General features: G+C 44.1%; 1 protein-coding gene across 4 annotated transcripts; it reads right to left on the reverse strand.

The window, feature by feature from the left end:
• Window positions 1-126: 126 nt before the first annotated feature.
• Window positions 127-20,632, reverse strand: LOC106580425 (tissue-type plasminogen activator). Of its 4 annotated transcripts, none has more exons than XM_014161474.2 (15): window positions 20,418-20,632; window positions 11,931-12,012; window positions 11,105-11,147; window positions 10,471-10,605; window positions 9,723-9,833; window positions 8,617-8,791; window positions 8,322-8,413; window positions 7,853-8,030; window positions 7,494-7,579; window positions 7,131-7,196; window positions 6,680-6,881; window positions 6,361-6,497; window positions 5,932-6,072; window positions 1,885-2,033; window positions 127-1,497 (listed from the first exon to the last, which is right to left on the reverse strand). In XM_014161474.2, the coding sequence occupies exons 1-15, from the start codon at window positions 20,474-20,476 to the stop codon at window positions 1,330-1,332; spliced, it is 1,824 nt and encodes a 607-aa protein (XP_014016949.1). In that variant the 5' UTR covers window positions 20,477-20,632; the 3' UTR covers window positions 127-1,329. The 4 variants fall into 4 exon arrangements, with proteins under 4 accessions (XP_014016949.1, XP_045559175.1, XP_014016950.1 ...); XM_045703219.1 differs by having other exon boundaries at window positions 11,931-12,007; window positions 20,418-20,501; XM_014161475.2 differs by lacking the exon at window positions 20,418-20,632 and adding an exon at window positions 13,960-14,167.
• Window positions 20,633-22,185: the final 1,553 nt, after the last annotated feature.

Genomic DNA, 22,185 nt, shown 5'->3' on the forward strand with positions numbered 1-22,185 from the left:
CCCGTAACAAAACTCTAGTCGACGGCTTAGCCCCGTAGCAAGACTCTAGTCGACGGCTTAGCCCCGCAGCAAGACTAGCCAACGGCTTAGCCCTGTAACAAGAGAAATTGAAGAGGTAACCAACAATTTTATTTAAATGTTCTTTATTTAAAAAGATGGGTGTGTCTTTCTCAGAAAAAGGTTATGATAGCCCAAAAAATAAATTATAAACATAAACAACTCTTTCAGAACTCTACACATTGAACTACTAAAAAAACTGCATAAACTATTACAGTAGAAAAAAACTGTAACAGGAATAGACATAAATATTAACTTAATACATACATGTAAAATACAAATATTAAACATTACTGTCCTTGAGAGGGTGTATATTTTTGAGATAATAAATAATATGAACACTCACTCAAACATGAACAAATACTGTACTATGTGAGGGAGGTGGAGTCCAAGAGCTTTGCAGTGAAAGAGCTTTCGATAGATACAAACACCTCCCAGTCCTTTTCAACATAAATCCAACTTTAAAAGACTGGATATGCTGATCGCTGGGCTCAACCCAACGCTTATGGAATGGAGACAGATAATGGTTGTTGTATTCAGGCTTTAGCTATATTCCAATCTGACAACTCAACGCCTTCATTCGTGCCTTTCTGGAAGGTGGGCTTTTCCTCCCATATTTCTTACGCCTATTGAGAACTGTTAGGAGGGAGTCAACAAATACAGAGGGATGGGGTTGAGTTTTCAGTTTGGAATGTAGCTGCTGTCTTAGATTGACTCTGATCCAGCAGATTGTTTTGTGGTTAGTGCTATAGTGTAACATTGTAAAATTCAATTCAAACAGCAGGCCACCCATGTAAAATGAACTCTAAATTAACTGGGAAATGTTCATTGGAATGGCTATATACATTCCTATGGAACCTTATGTGCAAAGTACATGTCCAACATTCTATGAGCTGCATATGGAGTGGTGGAAGCAGAGCCATATTCCTAAATATATACTTTACATGTAGCTCTGGGTAGAACAGGAATCAGCTGGAAGGTACTGAGCTGGACTGAGTAACAGTCTATTCTCTTTGGAGGTGTAGTGTTCTGAGTTTCTTCTGACCTTACTGCATTCTCCCTCTCAGCCCAAGAGTTAAACAATGCTTACACATAATGTACTGGAGTACTGGAGGTTCCTCTTGTGCATTGAGTGGTTGTCTATTCCTCAGTTAAGGCATTGTGATTGATGGACAGGAGTCTGATGAATTCTCTGATGACGGAGTAAGATGAATTCTCTCACAAGTTCTCTACAGGTGTATGAACTGTTTGTGTGTGTGTTTGTGTGTTTGTTTACTGGCTAGTTTCCTGTTTCTTGCTGCTGATCCAGTCAGTGTATTGTGTAACACGTGTGTACACCCCGGGTGTGTCTTTCTTCCCACAGCCATCTCCCCAGCTGATCAGCCCCATCAGAGTCATCCTCCCATCCTTGGGACAGACAAGAGGACCGCCAGAGTCCCCCTGCATAGGAGGAGGAGGAGGAGGAGGAGGAGGAGGAGGAGGAGGAGGAGGAGATGAGGGACACGTGTCAGTCATGGTTCAGCAGGAGGCCTACAGTACCATTTTATAAATATTATCAGGAGCACTAACATCCAACATGACACATCCTTGTACCATCTAATTAGCTATTTAAGTGCTTAGTGTTGTAGAGAGTTTTTGTGGCTTTGGGCTGCATACTGCATGGCAAATGGCACCCTATTCTCTACATATATAGTGCACTACTTTTGACCAGGGCCCATAGGGCTATGGTCAAAAGTAGTGCACTATATAGGGAATATAGTGCTATTTGGGACAGAGACAGAGAGTGTTTGGGTCTTAGGAGGGTGAAAAAAAAAGAGCCCTCTTCACCTTGCAGGCGTCATCCAGACCCCGGGTGTCCCCGGCACACAGCATGTTGGAGGTGACCAGACGCCCAGATAAGACATTAGGGACACAGCGATCCTGAGGCCACAACCTCACGTGACCCCTCTTCACCCGCTTAGAGTACATCGCATCAACTATGGAGAGAGGGGAAAGGGGAGGGTATTAAGCTCTGGACACACTATCCATGTTGTCGGCCTGCATTGCTCCATGTCCTCTCTAACACCTATAGCAAATATAACATTGTTTGTTTTACATCTCTAGACTGTTAGGCACCCCTTTGGGCCCCCAGGACCAGGATTTAAGAAACACTGCTTTAGGTACACTATATATACAAAAGTATGTGGACATCCCTTCAAATTACTGGATTTGGCTATTTCAGCCACACCTGTTACTGACAGGTGTATAAAATCGAGCACACAGCCATGCAATCTCCATAGGTAAACATTGGCAGTAGACTGGCCTTACTGAAGAGCTCAGTGACTTTCAACGTGACGTCGTCATAGGATGCCACCTTTCCAACAAGTCAGTTCATTCAATTTCTGCCCTGCTAGAGCTGCCCCGGTCAACTATAAGTGCGGTTATTGTGATGTGGAAACATCTAAGAGCAACAACGGCTCAGCCGCAAAGTGGCAGGCCACACAAGCTCACAGAAAGGAAACTCAGAGTGCTGAAGCGCGTAAAAAACGTCTGTCCTTGGTTGCAACACTTACTATCAAGTTCCAAATTGCCTCTGGAACAGAGTTTGTGAGCAGAGCTGGAGCGGTGCGAGGAGCGGAGCGTGCCCAAATTGACTGGAGCACGGAACGAGATTCTCAAAGGCTGGAGTGTCAGCCTTCTCGCATGCCCGGCCCAGCATGCATTTGTAGTCTAGTTGTGTGCTGCTATAGCCCCTTGCTTTAGCTACTGTCATGGAATTCGCTAAATATTTTCATAAAGAAACTGATAAAACACACAAGGTGCTAAATCAAGGTGACTTACAAATATGAGGACCAAGAGCAAGAGAGGGAGTGTGGTGATGTAGTGTCCACAACTAAATAATCATTGTGGAATCTGAAAAAACACATATCTCGAAATCATGATGGTGTACTTACTACGAGCACATGCTAAAAGAAAGGAATGAGGTGGGTAGATAACTAAGTGTGTCATAGTAGCAAAGTATTTATAAATAAAAAATCTGATCTCTTAAACGTTTTGTTCATTTTTGTTCTATTATCTATACAAATAGGCCATAATTGATTTTGGCACAATAGGCCTGGCATATTCCCACATTCAAGGAGCTTTCCGTTTTGATTGGGTTATTTTGCCTAAAAACCTTTAGGCCGACCTACAGAAAAATAAAACACAACTCTGTATCTCTGCCCAGCCTGGCAAGAGTGTCCAAAAGGGTGTTTATCATCCCCAGTGGCTCTGCAGGTGTAGAGAGGATATTCTCTGCTGCTGGCCGGCTCTCCAGACTCCATCACATGAGCCTCAAGCCACAGACTGGCTAAACTCCTGTTTCTGAAAATGTATAGACTATAATGATTGAATACAACAAAATGTTGTTTAAATGCTGAATACTTTATATCTCTACCAGCCTATTGTGTCGCACTCGCAAATGCTTCACAATGTATTTCTTTGTAGGCTAGAGCCTTGAAATAATTGAAATGATGTCGCCTAAATAATGAATTGTTCCATCTTAGGCTCCCTGTCTGGCTCCTGACCTATTTAGAGTGTTTATATGCTGTTTAATATGACATGTAGCCTATTTAGAGTGTTTATATGCTGTTTAATATGACATGTAGCCTATTTAGAGTGTTTACATGCTGTTTAATATGACATGTAGCCTATTTAGAGTGTTTATATGCTGTTTAATATGACATGTAGCCTATTTAGAGTGTTTATATGCTGTTTAATATGACATGTAGCCTATTTAGAGTGTTTATATGCTGTTTAATATGACATGTAGCCTAATTAGAGTGTTTATATGCTGTTTAATATGACATGTAGCCTATTTAGAGTGTTTATATGCAGTTTAATATGACATGTAGCCTATTTAGAGTGTTTATATGCTGTTTAATATGACATGTAGCCTATTTAGAGTGTTTATATGCTGTTTAATATGACATGTAGCCTATTTAGAGTGTTTACATGATGTTTAATATGACATGTAGCCTATTTAGAGTCTTTATATGCTGTTTAATATGACATGTAGCCTATTTAGAGTGTTTACATGCTGTTTAATATGACATGTAGCCTATTTAGAGTGTTTACATGATGTTTAATATGACATGTAGCCTATTTAGAGTGTTTACATGCTGTTTAATATGACATGTAGCCTATTTAGAGTGTTTACATGCTGTTTAATATGACATGTAGCCTATTTAGAGTGTTTACATGATGTTTAATATGACATGTAGCCTATTTGAAATGATGTTTGCTTCTTACGTTCAGTTTTTCATGTTTATTCAAATACATTTCCTTCAAATGCATATGGTTTGGTTTCAATAATTCAAACCAAATGGTAGTTCCAGGTAGTCACAAAAATAAGATGGGTGTTGGTTCAACTGTGATTTTAATGAATGGAGCGAATTTGGAGCAGCAGTTTTTTTTCCTGTGAGAGCAGAGCGGTTTTTAGCAGAGCGGTTTTTAGCGGAGCGGTTTTTAGCAGAACAGTTGGAAAGGACATGGATCACCGTTGCGCACCGCTCCATGAGAGATGAGCGGGATTTTCAACCGCTCAACTCTGCTCACATGCTCTGCTCTGGAAGCAACGTCAGCACAAGAACTGTTAGTCAGGAGCTTCATGAAATGGGTCTTCATGGTCGAGCAGCCGCACACAAGCCTAAGATCACCATGCGCAATGCCAAGGGTCTGCTGGAGTGGTGTAAAGCTCGCTGCCATTGGAGTCTGGAGCAGTGGAAACGCGTTCTCTGGAGAGATGAATGCCATCTGGCAGTCCGGCGGACGAATCTGGGTTTGGGGGATGCCAGGAGAACGCTACCTGCCCCAATGCATAGTGCCAACTGTAAAGTTTGGTGGAGAAGGAATAATGGTCTGGGGCTGTTTTTCATGGTTCAGGCTAGGCCTCTTAGGTCCAGTGAAGGGAAATTGTAACGCTACAGCATACAATGACATTCTAGACAATTCTGTGCTTCCAACTTTGTGGCAACAGTTTGGGGAAGGCCCTTTCCTGTTTCTGCAAGACAACCCATCAAACACCTTTGGGATGAACTGGAAAGCCGACTACGAGCCAGACCTAATCGCCCAACATCAGTGCCTGACCTCACTAATGCTCTTGTGGCTGAATGGAAGCAAGTCCCCGCAGCAATGTTCCAATATCTAGTGAAAAGTCGTCCCAGAAAGGGGCTTCCCGAGTGGCGCAGCGGTGAAAGGCACTGCATCACAGGGCTTGAAGCGTCACTACAGACCCGGGTTTGATTCCAGGCTGTGTCACAACTGGCCATGACCGGGAGTCCCATAGGGCGATGCACATTTGGCCCAGCGTTGTAAGGGTTTGGCCGGGGGGCTTTCCTTGGCTCATCGCGCTCTAGCTGACTTCGGTCGTCAGTTGAACGGTGTTTCCTCCGACACATTGGTGCAGCTGGCTTCTGGGTTAAGCGGGCGGGTGTTAAGAAACGCAGTTTAGCGGGTCATGTTTCGAAGGACGCATGACTAGACCCGAGCCCGTTGCAGCGATGACACAAGATCGCAATTGGATATCTCGAAATTGGGGAGAAAAAGGTGGTAAAAAATGTAAATTAAAAGTATTGCCAGAAGAATGGAGGATGTTATAGCAGAAAAGGGAGGGACCAACTCCATATTAATGCTCATGATTTTGGAATGAGATGTTCGATTAGCAGGTGTCCACATACCTTTGGTCATGTAGTGTATTTCAACATTCTTCTCCACCCTTTCACAAAAACCTGAGTGTACCTCAGCATACTGCCCTCTACTGGGCATCAGAAAATAAACCACAGAAACAACACTTAGCTAAGCTTCATGAGTTTAAATAAGAAAGTAACATTTCAAAAAGGGTGATGTCTGTCTTACACTCCTTCTCTTTGCCGTAGCCGGAGATCTCACACTCAGTCCAGTCAGGTAGGACCAGGCCTGGGTCAGGCAGACAGGCGGGCATGACCTCCGGGGAGTTCACAGCACACAGGCCAATATCACTCTTCAACTTCAGTAAGACTGAGAAGAGGGAGAGGGAAGGGAGGGGGAGGAGAGCAAAGAGAGAATGAGTGATTGTGCTTTACTTTGGTTACAACGGCTCTTTATGGCTCTTCACATATGCTACATAATCAAGCCATAAGCCTCTTGCGAGTCAGTGCTTAACATTGTATTGTCCGATATAGCTCAGTTGGTACAGGTTCAATTCCCACAGGGTAGCAGTATAAAAATGTATGCAATCACTACTGTAAGTCGCTCTGGATAAGAGCATCTGCTAAATGACTAAAATGTAATGTAAAAATGGCTCACCAATGTCGTTGTCAAAGGTTTCCTCGTTGTATTTCTCATGGGTCCAGTACTTCTCCACCTCAAAGATCTGGTCACTGCTGGAGGAGTTCTTACGAAACGTCTGACCCAGAACCACTTGCAGATGCTCTGGTTTAAACCTAACAGAGAAAGCAAATCAGTGAGTCACACGTGGGTGGGTGTGTGTGTGTGTGTGTGTGTGTGTGTGTGTGTGTGTGTGTGTGTGTGTGTGTGTGTGTGTGTGTGTGTGTGTGTGTGTGTGTGTGTGTGTGTGTGTGTGTGTGTGTGTGTGTGTGTGTGTGTGTGTGTGTATGAAACCTACCCCTCCTCGAAGCAGTGTGCAGCAGAGAGGACCCAACAGGAGTCTATGAGGACCCCTCCACACAGGAAGATGTGTGCTCTGTATGTGGACCGGAACACGTTGATTGCTGCCTGCCATGGCTGCTCTGTGATGTCACTCTGCCGGGCCCCCCCCAGGATACGGAAGGATGGGTGACTGTTGTCAGCACGCTGTCCACAGGTACCTATGGGGGGGGGGGGGGCAGTCGATATATCGTTTTCTGTTTTTAGATGTAAAAACCTCAAGGTTTAAGGAGGAAGAAGGGGAGGTGTGAAGGAGGAAGAGAAGGAGAGGGGTAGGTTTGGAGGAGAGGGGGAGGTGTAGAGGAGGAATAAAAGGAGGGGAGGTGTGGAGGAGAGGGGGAGATGGGGAGGAGGAATAGAAGGAGAGGGGGAGGTAAATGTAATGTGTTGTTTTGTGGGTGTCCTCCTACCTCTGTTGTTGTTGGTGGTGGTGGGGGCCCTTGGGCCTAGAGTAGTGATGGTAGTAGGTCTCCTCCCTAAAGATCAAACAGATACTGTTCAGTATGACATTACATATCAAATACTCATACAGCGTGACTACAGTTGCAAATGTACTAAATTACACTCCAAGGCATTTCACTCATTGCAAGACTCCTTGTCTTCTTAGTCATCACATGCATTACAGTAAGCTACTGTAGGTGATGATGATGATGACAATTCTTGGCAGAATATACAGTGGTCATTTGACCGGCACATGAGAGAACATATACATGCATACTGTAGCCGATATTATTGGACAGTAGTCATGGCAACAGGGTAACGGAGATACTCACGGCATTTGGTGATGTTACAGCGCTCCCAGGTCAGCTTCATGTTTCTGTAGATGTGACACCAGGGGCCGACATGACCATCTGGGTTCCTGAAAGAAAGAGAATGTATAAGTGTGTGGTTGTGGGTGCGTGTGTGTGTGTGTGTGTGTGTGTGTGTGTGTGTGTGTGTGTGTGTGTGTGTGTGTGTGTGTGTGTGTGTGTGTGTGTGTGCGCCCGTGAGTGAGTGAGTGAGTGAGTGAGTGAGTGAGTGAGTGAGTGAGTGAGTGAGTGAGTGAGTGAGTGAGTGAGTGAGTGAGTGAGTGAGTGTATGTGTCCAGCATGCATGTGTGAGAGAGAGTTTCTCTGTGTGTTTATAATCCTACCTGCAGAAGTTGTGACTTCCCAGCCCCAGCTCTCTGGCCTCAGAATTCCATGCGTTGTAGAACCTGTGGGTGATGAGGGGTGAGTCCCAGGCAAGACAGCTGTAGCCCCTCTTAGTGATGGCCGTTGTCCCCCTGTACGTCTGCCCTGAGCCCTGAACACACTCCGCAGGGCTCTGGTCTGGGAAAACACACAGGGTGAGGAACAGATTTAATTTACGCTGTGGACCACACAGTCAGTAAGTAGCCTACTTGTCATAGTTTGGCAAGGCAACAATGTAACTGTAGCATGCAGGATATGAACCCCACAGGAAAAAACGATGTTTTAGACCGTTACACCAAGAAGAAATTGCCAAGGGCAGACACTGGTTTTGAAGTCCACAGGGCGGACCACCTCATTAGGTGACCATGACTGACTCATGTCCGCTACATAACCAAATAGCGGTATAGTATTATGGTGTCATGTCATTACCTGCAGGGCAGCTAGAGAGAGTACAGTACTCCCAGGCTATCTGAGTTCCCTTGTAGACATGACACCATGGCTTAGTATCATCGCTTGGATTCCTAAGAGAGAGAACAGGGGAGGGGAATATTTATAGTGCTCGATTGATGTACGTGTGTGTGCATTTGTGTGTATGTGTGTGTATGTGTGTGTGTGTGTGTGTGTGTGTGTGTGTGTGTGTGTGTGTGTGTGTGTGTGTGTGTGTGTGTGTGTGTGTGTGTGTGTGTGTGTGTGTGTGTGTGTGTGTGTGTGTGTGTGTGTGTACCTGCAGTAGTTGTGGTTGCCCAGCCCCAGGCTGTTCGCCTCTGGTCTCTTAGCTGTGAACTTCTTCCCTCTGAGGGCTGTGGAGTTCCAGTTGATACACTCTGAGCCGGTCCGACTGATACTCCACGTACCACGGTACCCTTTACCCTGGCCCACCACACACTTCTCAGTGGTGTCTGTGGAGAGGGAGAGAAATTTGTCTATCCAATCCAGCCATCCAAACACATAATTTATGTCCCAAATGGCACCCTATTCCCTTCATAGCGCACTACTTTTGACCAGAGCATATAGGGCTCTGGTGAAAAGTAGAGCACTATGTAGGAAATAGGGTCCCATTTGGGAAACAAACACGGTATCTATGGGGAAATACATTATCATAACAACAATGTTGATCTGTTAAGGTCTCTCTGTGTGTCTGTCCAGCTGTCGTCCTTTCTCTATGGCTTCATCCTATCGTCATGCATCCTGGTTACATGACTAAGGACTCACTCACACATCTATTCCGTGTTTTGGCTCCCTGATCTTGTGGTATCCATGCAATGACACACGCATGAGTATTGAGTAAACTCACGTAGAGAGGATGTACCGCTCTTTTTAGGCTCACTCAGAGTCACATGGGGAGAGAGTTTGGCCATTGTGGTTTCAACAAATGAACAACGATGAATTATGACGCTGATAGATGACATCATATAATATGACTCTGGGCTCACTCTTTTGACCATCAACATGTGTTATGAATGTACATGTTGAGTGGGTGGGGTATGTACAACGGCCTCCCAACGGAATAAAACAAACAGATTGATGCCAGCTAACCACTGGGTTCCATGGCGTTCCAGATTTTGGCTTCTGGGGTGTAAAGAATTGTTATTTTACGGCTGGCCCACAGACCACAACTCCATAATCTTTACTAGTCATTGTCGCAGGATTGCGTTCTACCATTCTCTATGTGTCTACTGCCCTAATGATAGTAGTAACCAACATTACTACTAGATGCTAATAGATAGGCCTCAATAGCAATCCCTTGTCCTTGTTTTTCAGTAGTATATGAGGCGAGAGGAGAAGTATTTATTGACAGTGTAGCGTGGTCTCTGATCGTGCTCTACTTACTGATCTCACACTGAGCCCCAGTGAAGCCTGGTGGACACTGGCACAGGTAGTCAGCGGAGTAGACTGCCTCCTTACAGGTTCCCCCGTTGTAGCACCTTGACTGATAGCAGGCTAGAGGGATGGAGAGAGGGATGGTTTGACGTGTTGGAGTTTTGTTGTTTTTTATTTTTCTCTAACAAAAGTATTTCTTAGACCACAGACAAAGAGCCCACCTGTTATGCCAAATGTCATGACTTCTTTTACATCACAAACAAACTGTCATAATTTCCCTTTTTTCAGAACAGCTTCAACCCCAATTTTCACGTCTCTGTTGACAGCGTATGACCTCACACAAGCTGAGAACGAGGTAGTGATTTGTCTGTCATCAGATGGGTGGTCATGCATCATAGCGTTCTTCAGTGGGGGTGAAGGAACATGTCTATGCGTTTAAATATAGTGAAAGTCACAATGGGTGGGTGTTGTAATGACTATACATCCTAGACTACACCCTTTCTCTCCATGACATCAACCACTCTCCATAGTGGAGGAAAGTAAGGGACCAGAAGGGAGAGATACTGTAAATACAGAGTGGAGAGATGGGGGCAGGCAGACAGAGGGAAGGGGGGGTTCTGGAAAAAGAAAACAAGTTAAAGAAAGACAAGCTGAACAGTGTTGTCTCTCTGCCAGCGGAAAGGGGGTTGTGAGTGTGTGTGTGTGTGTCTCTATTTATATACAGTATATGTATGTTTAACTGTGTGTTTCCACTCACTGATGACTGGCACATAGTGACAGCGCTGTCGTCCTCGTGATGCACAGGTGCAGCGCTCCACACGCTGGCCCCTCCATCTCAACCAAGTGTCCCCAACACCACGCACCACAGCCGACTGGCCATCCACACACCGCTCTATGCATACAAACACACACACACACACACACACACACACACACACACACACACACACACACACACACATACACACACACACACACACACACACAGAGACACATGAACACAGAAACACACACAGGGGTAGAGACAAAGACAAAAACATAGAGAGACACAGACACATGAGTCACAAGATGAGAGACAGATCCATAATGTATACACATGAAAAGAGAAGGCGTAGGTGACACACAAACAAATGATTTATTGTAGCTAACACATGATTAGTGTGAAGCACAGGTGGCCAGTGCTACCTTAATTAGGGAGGACGGCTCATAGTAATGGCTGGAACGGAATAAATGGAAAGGTATCCAACACATCAAACACATGCTTTCCATGTGTTTTATACCATTCCATTATTATGAGCCGTCCTCCATTCAGCAGCCTCCTGTGGTGTGAAGGGAGGGACAGAAGAGGGGCGTAAGAGGGTGAAGGGGCAGAGAGGGCAGCCCAAGCTCACCTTTATAGTATCTTGTCCCTCTCTTGGTGTGACGAAGCTCAACCTGTCATGGGAGAGGTAAGAGAAGTGAGCTCAAATCTCCACAGTACCAACAAACACATATTGTCTGCATGGCAACAGTAGTGGATGAAGTTAACTGTCTGAATGGCAACAGCAGTGATGAAGTTAACTCTAGACTCTGATCTAAGGTCAGTTTACCATTTTTCACCTTGTGCATTTTGCGAGGTTAAGCTGGCCCTATAGGTTAAGCTGGTGCTATAGGTTAAGATGGCCCTATAGGTTAAGATGGCCCTATAGGTTAAGCTGGCCCTATAGGTTAAGCTGGTGCTATAGGTTAAGATGGCCCTATAGGTTAAGCTGGCCCTATAGGTTAAGCTGGTGCTATAGGTTAAGCTGGCCCTATAGGTTAAGCTGGTCCTATAGGTTAAGCTGGCCCTATAGGTTAAGATGGCCCTATAGGTTAAGATGGCCCTATAGGTTAAGCTGGCCCTATAGGTTAAGCTGGTCCTATAGGTTAAGATGGCCCTATAGGTTAAGCTGGCCCTATAGGTTAAGCTGGTGCTATAGGTTAAGATGGCCCTATAGGTTAAGATGGCCCTATAGGTTAAGATGGCCCTATAGGTTAAGATGGCCCTATAGGTTAAGATGGCCCTATAGGTTAAGCTGGTGCTATAGGTTAAGATGGCCCTATAGGTTAAGCTGGCCCTATAGGTTAAGCTGGCCCTATAGGTTAAGCTGGTCCTATAGGTGAAGGCGATCCTAGATCTGCACCTAAGGGCAACTTCTACTTTGGAGCAGTGGTTAGTGCAATGGATGTGGTACCTACATTGTCTGCTAGGGAGCAGCAGAGAGCTGACAGGAGGAGCAGCAGTCCCAATACTCTGGCCATGGTTGTGTCTGGATCTTTTCTGATGGAAAATAAATACAAATGATTAAAGGTTCTACTAAGCCATGTGAAGAAATACTGTTTTGATTGATTCAGGACAAGTCAAGTCATTGGGTACATACATCAAGCACTCAACATCCTTTGGACACAGTCACAACTTATGAGAAATATAAAACAAAATGCCAACTCCTAGTGAACAATAGGTCCAATGGACTTTTCAATACTACCCATTCCTCTAACCCTCACCCTGACCCTTCCTTTGAGTAAGACAGAGGGAAAGGGAAATGGTGGGATATGCGGAACGTTTTGGGGAATTGGAGGGCATTGCTGATTCCTTGAAGTTGTGATTTCCTGTGAAGCCTTGTAGGCCTACTGACATACAGGAAGGAAATTATAGCAGTGCTTGTTTGTGCGCGTGTGTGTGCATGTGTGGTCCTCTGTAGCTCAGCTGGTAGATCATGGCGCTTGCACCACCAGGATTGTGGGTTTGATTCCAGGGGCCACCCATACGTAAAATGCATGCACATACAAGTCGCTTTGAATAGGTCACTGTGTGGGGGCTTGTATTTAAAAAAAATATCCTTTAATTAACTGGGCAAGTCAGTGAAGAACAAATTCTTATTTACAATTACTTTCCTCGTTATTACTATCCTCATTGGTACTGGAAGTCCCCACAAGCATAGTAAAACAAGGAACATTTCCACATGAGGACAAAGGCTATTTTAATCTTAGGGTTAGGGGTTAAGGTTAGGGTTAGCCCTGAGGGACAGAGAACAGTGACAAACAACTAAGCACAATTTGCCACCGAGGAGAAGTCTCACAAGCTCGCATGTGTGTGTGTGTGTGTGTGTGTGTGTGTGTGTGTGTGTGTGTGTGTGTGTGTGTGTGTGTGTGTGTGTGTGTGTGTGTGTGTGTGTGTGAGTGCGTGAGTGCGTGAACTCAGAAAACGTTGCTAAAGCCCTCTCCCAACATTCCAAGACAGTATGGAAGCAGTTTCTAAACAGGTGTGCAGATGTAGGACGGGTAGAATGACTAATGACAAACAGAGCGATGAGAGGAGAAGAGGGGGGAAAAACTGAAACTTTACAGAGTTTGACTTTGACTAAGTCGGCTTTCCAAAAAGTTTGTTTGCACTACTACAGAATTTGCTACGTTTTGTAACCAGAATACACACTTAGTTGAATCTGACATGAAGACCTTTTGTATTTCTAAATGTGTGGTGATGGTGAAGGTGTGATGATCCTGCTATTTGGTAATACTGAAGGATGCTCTGGATAAGAGCATCTGCTAATGGAATTTTACGTATTCATTTACATTTTTGTCATTTCACAGAGCGACTTACAATCAGTGCATTCAACTAGGGAAGGTAAGACAAATACATATTACAATCACTGCAATAAAATAAGCATGGGAATAAATGTAAATTAATCTAGTTCTCTCTGCAAACACACATCAGACTAGAGATGCACTGCAGAACCCTTTTAGGCCCTAATGCCTCTCTGTCAACTGTGACTAACCATGACTCACCCTTGGAGAGAGAGGGGGAGAAAGGGAAGACAGAGGGAAAGACAAAAGAGAAAAACTTAAAGTTAAAGAAAGATGGAAAGAGTGAAAAGAGATTGAGGAAGACTCCAGCACTGTGGTCATTGCATGGGACCAAGACCAATACATAAACCTGACCTACCGACATACACACACACACACACACACACACACACACACACACACACACACACACACACACACACACACACACACACACACACACACACACACACACACACACATATACACACACACACGCACACACATATATACACACACACATATACACACACCGCAGCTGGCTGATGGTGGTTTTCTGACTTTTCTGATCCCCTGTGGCTGATTAGGCTGGTGTTTTGTTATAAATGAGGTCAAACTGCGCACACACACGCACTGCTCAGAAACATGAAGCTAATCAACTCACCAGGTAGAAAGAGTAGATTTTCCTGGAACACAGACTCCCTGAGTCTTTCACTGGGATGACTCTGCAAGATGTGTGGGACTTACACACACACAAACAGAGCAGAGTACATACCCCTTTCAAGCCAGTTGTTTGTCACTTCAGGTTTATTTGGGCTACCCCTAGCTGAGCCTCTTTGGCAGAGCATGAGTTGCTCTGGTCCCCTACTGTCCCTCCCTCTGGCCTATCAGACCAGGCCATATGTTTCCTACCAACATTGAGCCTGTGTGCCTGACGTCACTCACTTTCATGTTTTATCTGTCACACACACGCCTAGTGCCTGTCCTCCATCATTAACATGTGTCTATCACACACAAATACACACACACATACACAAACGTGTGGGCGCCGTCATCAGACACCACAGGATTATCAGCTGCTGTCTGACAATCCCACAATGCAGTGTGTCTGTGTAGGACTGGTTTGTGGCCTGGCAATGATCCTACTAAACCAGCTCTTACAAGAGCCAACAGACATACATGCACGTGTTTAAACCCACACTAAAACACACACACACACATACACACTCTCTCACACACACGAACAGACACAGTTGCACACCCTTATTATGTTGGTAGGAGTTTACAAGATAACAAGAACATCTCTTAAAAGTCAGCATGTTGTTTTGTTGATGAGAGTTTAAAACCTTTTACTGCAGTGGGCTAAATCAGGGTCACACAGAATGTTTCTTGGTAGTCTTACACAAATCTACTATGAAACAAACAAACAAACAAACAAACCTCACACACATGGTTATGGGCTTTAAAAAAGAAGACACCTGTACCATGTCAGATAGAGAGTTGAAATGTATTACATTTTGAGTTTTCATCCCAATATTACACTTTATATACATCACAGAACACTGAAATATAACGAAACTGTTTGACATAGAAACACTGGATTTCCGTCTTTAAAAACAAAACGTTATTAATTATGAAATTATGAAAAATATTAACAACATCCCACCAATGAGGCCAAAGAGGTTGTTTTTGGTCATTGACTGCAGAAAAGGGCTACCTCCTTTCCTAGCAGGGATTAGAAGGAAATGGTCTGTCACACCCAGTTAGTTAATGGTTTCTTTTGATTGTGTTGTATGACAATATATTCCCTACACACCCATGAGGGCTAGAGGAAACAGCCCTCTTACAACACTAGGTCAAGTCTGAGTTCTGGTGAGAAGATGAGGCTGCTGAAAACTGTGGTTGGAGCTTAACTAGTGATAGACTGAGTCAGCATCAGCCTCGTACCAGCACTAATATTCACACACACACTAATCAAACTCACCCACAACAATCACATCAGTAGAATGGATGTGGTGGGTAACTCTCATGTCCTGTTAGTGTTCAGTCATACAGCAGAACTGTAATTATAGTAACAGAGTTGTCTCTAAGTGCTGAGTACAGCTCCTTCTCCCCATCAGTCTGTGTGAGGATGAGTCTAGCTAGCTGACCTGTACAGTAAGGATGTGTGATTTGCTGACCAGTGACCACAGTATTGGTACAGCAGGTAGAGACTAATCAGCGGCCATTTCACCTCTCGAGGGAAATAGGAAAGAAAGGGTTAAATGTAAGGGGTAGGGATCAGAGGACAGGGCTAGACACAACTCAGTCAGCACAGCTGTATGCAGTACTCTAGTGGAATCTCTCTACCCTGCCAAAGCTGACTGTATACATGTTCTCATCCTCCTAGCTCTATCTGCTGCCTTCGACACTATGAACCATCAGATCCTCCTCTCCACCCTCTCAGGGCTGGGCGTCTCAGGCTCTGCACTTGAATTGCATCCTACCTGGCAGGCCACTCCTACCAGGTGACGTGGAGAGGATCTGTGTCTGCACCACGTACTCTCACTACTGGTGTTCCCCAGGGCTCGGTTCTAGGGCCTCTCCTCTTCTCTCTATACACCAAGTCACTCGGCTCTGTCATATCCTCACATGGTCTCTACTATCATTGCTATGCGGATGACCCTCAAATATATACTTTTGTCCTCCCCCCCTACTGACACCCAGGTGCTGACATGCATCTCAACGTGCCTAGCAGATATCTCCATTTGGATGTCAGCCCACCACCTCAAGCTCCACCTCGACAAGACAGAACTGCTCTTCCTCTCAGGGATGTCCTTTCCAGGACCTCTCCATCACGGTTGAAAACTCCACGGTGTCCCCCTCCCAGAGTGCAAAGAACTTTGGCATGACCCTAGACAACACCCTGTCGTTCTCTGCAAACATCAAAGCAGGGACTCGCTCCTGCAGGTTCATGCGCTACAACATCCTTAGAGTAAGACCCTACCTCACACAGGAAGCTGCGCAGGTCCTAATCTAGGCACTTGTTATCTCCCATCTGGACTACTGCAATTTGCTGTTGGCTGGACTCCCCGCATGTGCCACCAAACCCCTGCAACTTATCCAGAACGCTGCAGCCCGCCTGGTGTTCAACCTTCCCATGCAAATAGTATTTTATATAATCCTACATTACCCTCTGCTCACCCCGACCCCGCCCTGTGAACTAACACTGTTTTCCACCTGACTAGCTCTGACTTTGCTGATAACTACTTTATTGAGGAACGATTGACTTACTATAACTGTGATATGTGGTTGTCCCACCTAGCTATCTTAAGATGAATGCAGTTAGTAAGTCGCTCTGGATAAGAGCGTCTGCTAAATGATTCCAATCTAAATGTAAAATGTCTAGTCAAAAATCTGAACAGTGATCAAACTGAATAGAAGGATGTTTTGAAATACTGACCTACAGCTGCTAGAACGAGGACAAAGAAACAGGAAACATCTTTAAAGTGTACCAAACCTTGGTACTGATGTTGCTGTTGGTAAAATATGGTGTGGCAATGTAAGTTCCTTCACTTTTCATACCGATAAAGCTTCATGAATTTAATTGAAATGAAGTAAATAGTTGTAGACAGAGGAAGTTGTGTGTGTATGGATGGGTGTATGTGACTGTACATAACACAGTCATAAGTGTTTATTCTTCACTGAGAGAAAGCAGGCAGCCATAGGCGTAATCTGATTAGCATCACATTGAACCAGTGTGATAAACAATGACACAGAACTCTGGTTTGGTTCTATCTAATTATCTTCCTTTCCTTCTCTTCTTTAGGTTTGGTTCCTGTACTCTGAAATAGCCTTATTTTCCATGTCGTCACATTACTTTTTGGGGAAGAGACACTGGATATGTAATTCTCAACACTTGAACCCTCTGTCATAAGGTCTATACTATGTTAGAGACGGTGTCATAATAAATATATAACACATGTCATGAGCGCTGATGTCTGCTTATGACAACTGATCTAACACTGTCATGACACTATGTGTTACTTAGGGATAGTAAGCTACTTGGCTGGAGCTATGCCTGCTATACCGGGCTCTTGACCTGTGAATCAGGTCAGCCAAAGCACTGAGAGGCCCCCTGGCCTAAAACACCAGCCCAGCCACCACAAAGAATGCACTAAATCCACTGATCCATAATTAATGGTCCAGGATCAACTTGTTACTGAGTTTGGATTACTATGCTGCCCCTTAATGGTCAGCCAGTTCCCAGAAGTGACCCTGTCCTGTAGGTGGTGCATGTGAGCCACCTCAGGTTTGTCTTGTTCAGTCACCTTGTATCGGAGGACAATAGGGGTGCGCTCTAGTATTGAGAAATGCTATCCAGAGGAATTCCCAAGTTAAACTAGCTGCTGTAAACCTACGATTCTATACAGGGCTAGTCAGGCAAAGGGTGGAACCAACACACACACACACTTAAACACACACACACCCAGCTACCTCCAGGGAACCACATTTTCTCAGTGTAATCTCTGTTCTGTTATCTGAAGGACCACTGATTCACAACTGCTTTCACTTGTTATATAAGTTTTTGAATGTGAACTATTGCAACATGAAGTTTTAGAATGATTTCATTCCAGAGCTGTGGATTACTGAGTGAACTGACGGAGGACGAAGTGATACAGTATGTGCAATGGGAGTATCAGGTGAAGGGAGGGGTAATGAGATGAATGGAAAGAGAGAGGTGGGAGAGAGATGACGGTATGAAACAGAATGTGAGGGGAGTATCAGGTGGAGAGGGGGATAAAGAGAGAAGAATGGAGACAGGTGGAGGGATGGAGAGGGGGATTTCAGTAGTGAAAGAATGTAAGAGCATCAGGTGGAGAGAGGGATGAAGAGAGAAATGGAGTGATGTGGTGGGATGGAGAAAGAGTGAGATGAGTGTGGGTGTGAAAGATGTGGGATAGAAGGGGAGAGAGGAATGTGGAAGAGATAGATGCGGTAGGGTATGGTCAGCAGTATTTGACTTGATCACTGAGTAAGCACTAGGTGACTATTGCACTATTGCTCTTGGCTGGCTCAGTCACTCTTTCACTTCCCCGCACTCTTAGAAAAAAGGGTTCCAAAAGGATTATTCGGCTGTCCCCATAGGAGAACCCTTTTTGGTTCCAGTTAGAACCCTTTTGGGTTCGATGTAGAACCCTCTGTGGAAAGGGTTTTATATGAAACCCAAAAGGATTATACCTGGAACCAAAAAGGGTTCTTCAAAGGGTTCTCCTATGGGGATAGCCGAAGAATCCTTTTTGTTCTAAGAGTGAACATAGCCTACATGTGCCAAGGTGTGGTGACATCCACCATCAGGTGAGAAGAAAATGGCATAGACATGAAATGCACGAGAGCTACATGCTCTGCAAGTAACAGAGCATAACTAGCCTACAATAGCAGCCAGGAGTGTAAATATTTGCTTTCTGCCCTTAATCCATTGAGTTTGCTGACTACATATTTGAAACGGTCCTTTAATTGAGTCCCCAATATAGGATAAATGCCATTATGTGATGTAAGTAGGTTTGGAGGGTTATATTGTAAAAATGGTACAGTGAAAATGTTCTAATCAATAACATAGATAGTGGAGTAGTTGGAACCCTGACCTGTACAATGGACGTTCTACCTTGTGCCGGACCTGCAGTTTCGACCAGCTTTCTCTCGACCTCTGAATGATCGGCTATAAAAAGCCAACTGACATACTCCTGAGGTACAAACCTGTTGCACCCTCTATAACCACTGTGATTATTATTTGATCCTGCTGGTCATCTATGAATGTCTGAAGGACATATACTCTTATAATCTCCACCCGGCACAGCCAGAAGAGGACTGCCCACCCCCCTAATCCTCGTTCCTCTCTGCGTTTCTTCTTCCTAGGTTCCTGCTTTAATAGGGAGTTTTTCCTAGCCACTGTGCTTCTACATCTGCATTGCTTGTTCTTTTAAGCTGGGTATCGTTATAAGCACTTTGTGAGAACTGCTGATGTAAAAAGGGCTTTATAAAATACGTTTGATTAATTAATCAATTGAGCATTTTTTTTACAGAAATAATTTGAGTTTGGTGACTACATATTTGAAACGTTCCTTTATTTGAGTCTCCAATGTAGAATAAATGGTATTATTAAGTATGCGATGTATGTGTATTTTAAAAATGGTACATTTGTTAAACGTTCATTAAGTCTCCGATATGAGATAAAAAATGCCGAGGTTTACTGACACCATTCAAACGATGGAGGGTGTAACCGAACTACCGCCTGGTAGGCGTGCGGTCCGCGTATGATGCGTGTAAAGTGTTGTGTTGGTACCGAATCGAAAATAAAAAATAAAGTCAATAGCCTACAATTTTTCTTGGAACATTTGCGCGTAGGTCTACCACCGCCGTGTGCACCTTGCTGTGCTTAACATGTGAAGAAATAATAGTTGATCAACATTTTAAGCTAACCATTCTGATCTGTTCCATTAGCCTTATTAATTGATATGTCGCATACCTCCACTACTCTACTTTGATACGCATCATGGGGATTAAGAAGTGAGCACACAATGCCCACAAAAAAGCAGGTATACGGCATATACCTGCGTATATACCCCCCCATACCCTCCAACACACTGCCCCATAGGACATACGTTATATCTAGAAGGGATTGAATTGGTCCATATTCCTGGTAAAGTAAATTAAGGGAAACAATAAAGTGTAGAATAAACGATGTAATCTCATCTAGAGAAGATATAAGCACCTACAAGCATCCGAAACCACAGCCTACTGTCTGTATGTGAGACTGCGCTCATAATAATAAAGCCTAATCATATAATAGCCTACATGCATTCATTCAGCTTTTAAAACTATGCACAAATGCTTGGGAAAATTAGATACACAAAAAGTATTTAACATTTCACATTGTTTACTGACATGTATTTGACATTCCATTCGAATATTACTGAAATCACTTGGCATTCCATTTGAAATCAAATTTGACCCGGCATGCTTCACAGAAAACAATCAGCAAATGTTATAGCCTAATGTAATTACTATGACTTTTAACATAGCCAGTAAACAACAATTAAAATGTTGAAAACAATAACATTGTATTAACATCAATATCCTTACCTTGTCCTTGTGTATGGTATGTTGCTAGTTCTGAATTTCCCTCTAGAAACAATTGTCATCGGCGGATATTGACGATGAAGTGTAATAACTGCTGTGCTTCTCTCGGTTTTTATCCTAGCCTCGGCTGTTTCCGCTGAAGGGGGAGGATGTTTGTAAATGATCGACCACAGGGAAGCAGTGAGGCGGGTTTTTGGGATGATGACGCTATTTGGGCGGGTTCGGGACGGTCCCACAGCGAGTATCTGGGTTGGCTCCGAATCAGAGCATGTAAGAAACATGATAACGGATATAGTGTAGACTATAATAGTTGGAGTAGACTATGAGGTCAGCGTCAATGAGGTAATCAATATCCATTACTTGATCTATTGCTCCTGGGTATGTAGAATCACCTCTGTTGAGAATTACTACATGATTTGACAATTTTTACATATTACATTTTTTTGTGGAAGTGTGACTCAATCAATCAAAGGCACTCAGGCCTTTAAGTGACACACACACACACACACACACACACACACACACACACACACACACACACACACACACACACACACACACACACACACACACACACACACACACACACACACACACACACACACACACACACACACGCACATAAAACTGAACCTGAAGCTGTCTTTGGCTCAACATTGAAGGGCTGATTAAGAAAAGTCTAGGTGAATATTTGTCTTGTACAGACTTCAGTTGACCTTGGCTGCAAGATATAATTCTTTGCAACCTGAGTTTATACTGCATGGGCAAAGCTATGACTGTGTGTGTGTGTGTGTGTGTGTGTGTGTGTGTGTGTGTGTGTGTGTGTGTGTGTGTGTGTGTGTGTGTGTGTGTGTGTGTGTGTGTGTGTGTGTGTGTGTCACTTAAAGGCCTGAGTGCCTTTGATTGATTGAGTCACACTTCCACAGAAAAATGTAATATGTAAAAATTGTCAAATCTGTCTGTCTGTCTGTCTGTCTGTCTGTCTGTCTGTCTGTCTGTCTGTCTGTCTGTCTGTCTGTCTGTCTGTCTGTCTGTCTGTCTGTCTGTCTGTCTGTCTGTCTGTCTGTCTGTCTGTCTGTCTGTCTGTCTGTCTGTCTGTCTGTCTGTCTGTCTGTGTGCAGCTGTTTGGAATTGGCCTCTCCATGGCTCCTGACCAGGCCAGGGTAAAGACTGTGGGTGGGTTCAGTATCAATGGAAATCCAGTTAGTGGCGAATCCCCTGACCCACAGTGACTCCATTGTGGTTCTCAAACATCCCACAATCCCCTGACAGACTCTACCCATCCTTTCCTCAGACAGGAAGTTTGTCCATCACTCAGTCACCAGAATGACAATCATTCCATGGAATTTGAACAACAATCATTCTAATTTCATATCTTCTTCATTGCAACTCCACATCAGAGGGCTGCGACAAGTCAAAGACATCAAAATGTGTCAGTGTATGCTTTTATATAAATAAATACATTATTATTAGTCCTTGTGTGCTGTTGAGGAGAATATGGCTGAAGTTGTTCAACTTTTATTACATTTTTGGAAAGGAAATTATTTAGCGAACACTGGACTAATTGTGAACTAACACAGGAGGTTGGTGGCACCTTAATTGGTGAGGACAGGCTCATGGCAATGGCTGGAATGGTATGAGTGGAATGGTATCAAATACATAATGTGTTTGATGCCATTCCATTTGCTCTGTTCCAGCCACTATTATGAGCTGTCCTCTCCTCAGCAGCCTTCTGTGTTCCAAATGTGCATGTCTTAAACTTACAAAAACC

Source organism: Salmo salar, chromosome ssa20, assembly GCF_905237065.1.
Source record: "Salmo salar chromosome ssa20, Ssal_v3.1, whole genome shotgun sequence".
NCBI classification, from domain to species: domain Eukaryota; kingdom Metazoa; phylum Chordata; class Actinopteri; order Salmoniformes; family Salmonidae; genus Salmo; species Salmo salar.

Bases quoted from the DNA above. Each gene is read 5' to 3' on its own strand.
- LOC106580425 (XM_014161474.2), bottom strand. From the start codon at position 20,476: ATGACAATTGTTTCTAGAGGGAAATTCAGAACTAGCAACATACCATAC. The intron at 10,606-11,104 runs GTGAGCTTGGGC...TTGTATGCATAG, and splicing joins AGGGACAAGATACTATAAAG to AGCGGTGTGTGGATGGCCAG. The intron at 6,498-6,679 runs GTAGGTTTCATA...TTTCTCTGTTAG, and splicing joins GCACACTGCTTCGAGGAGGG to GTTTAAACCAGAGCATCTGC.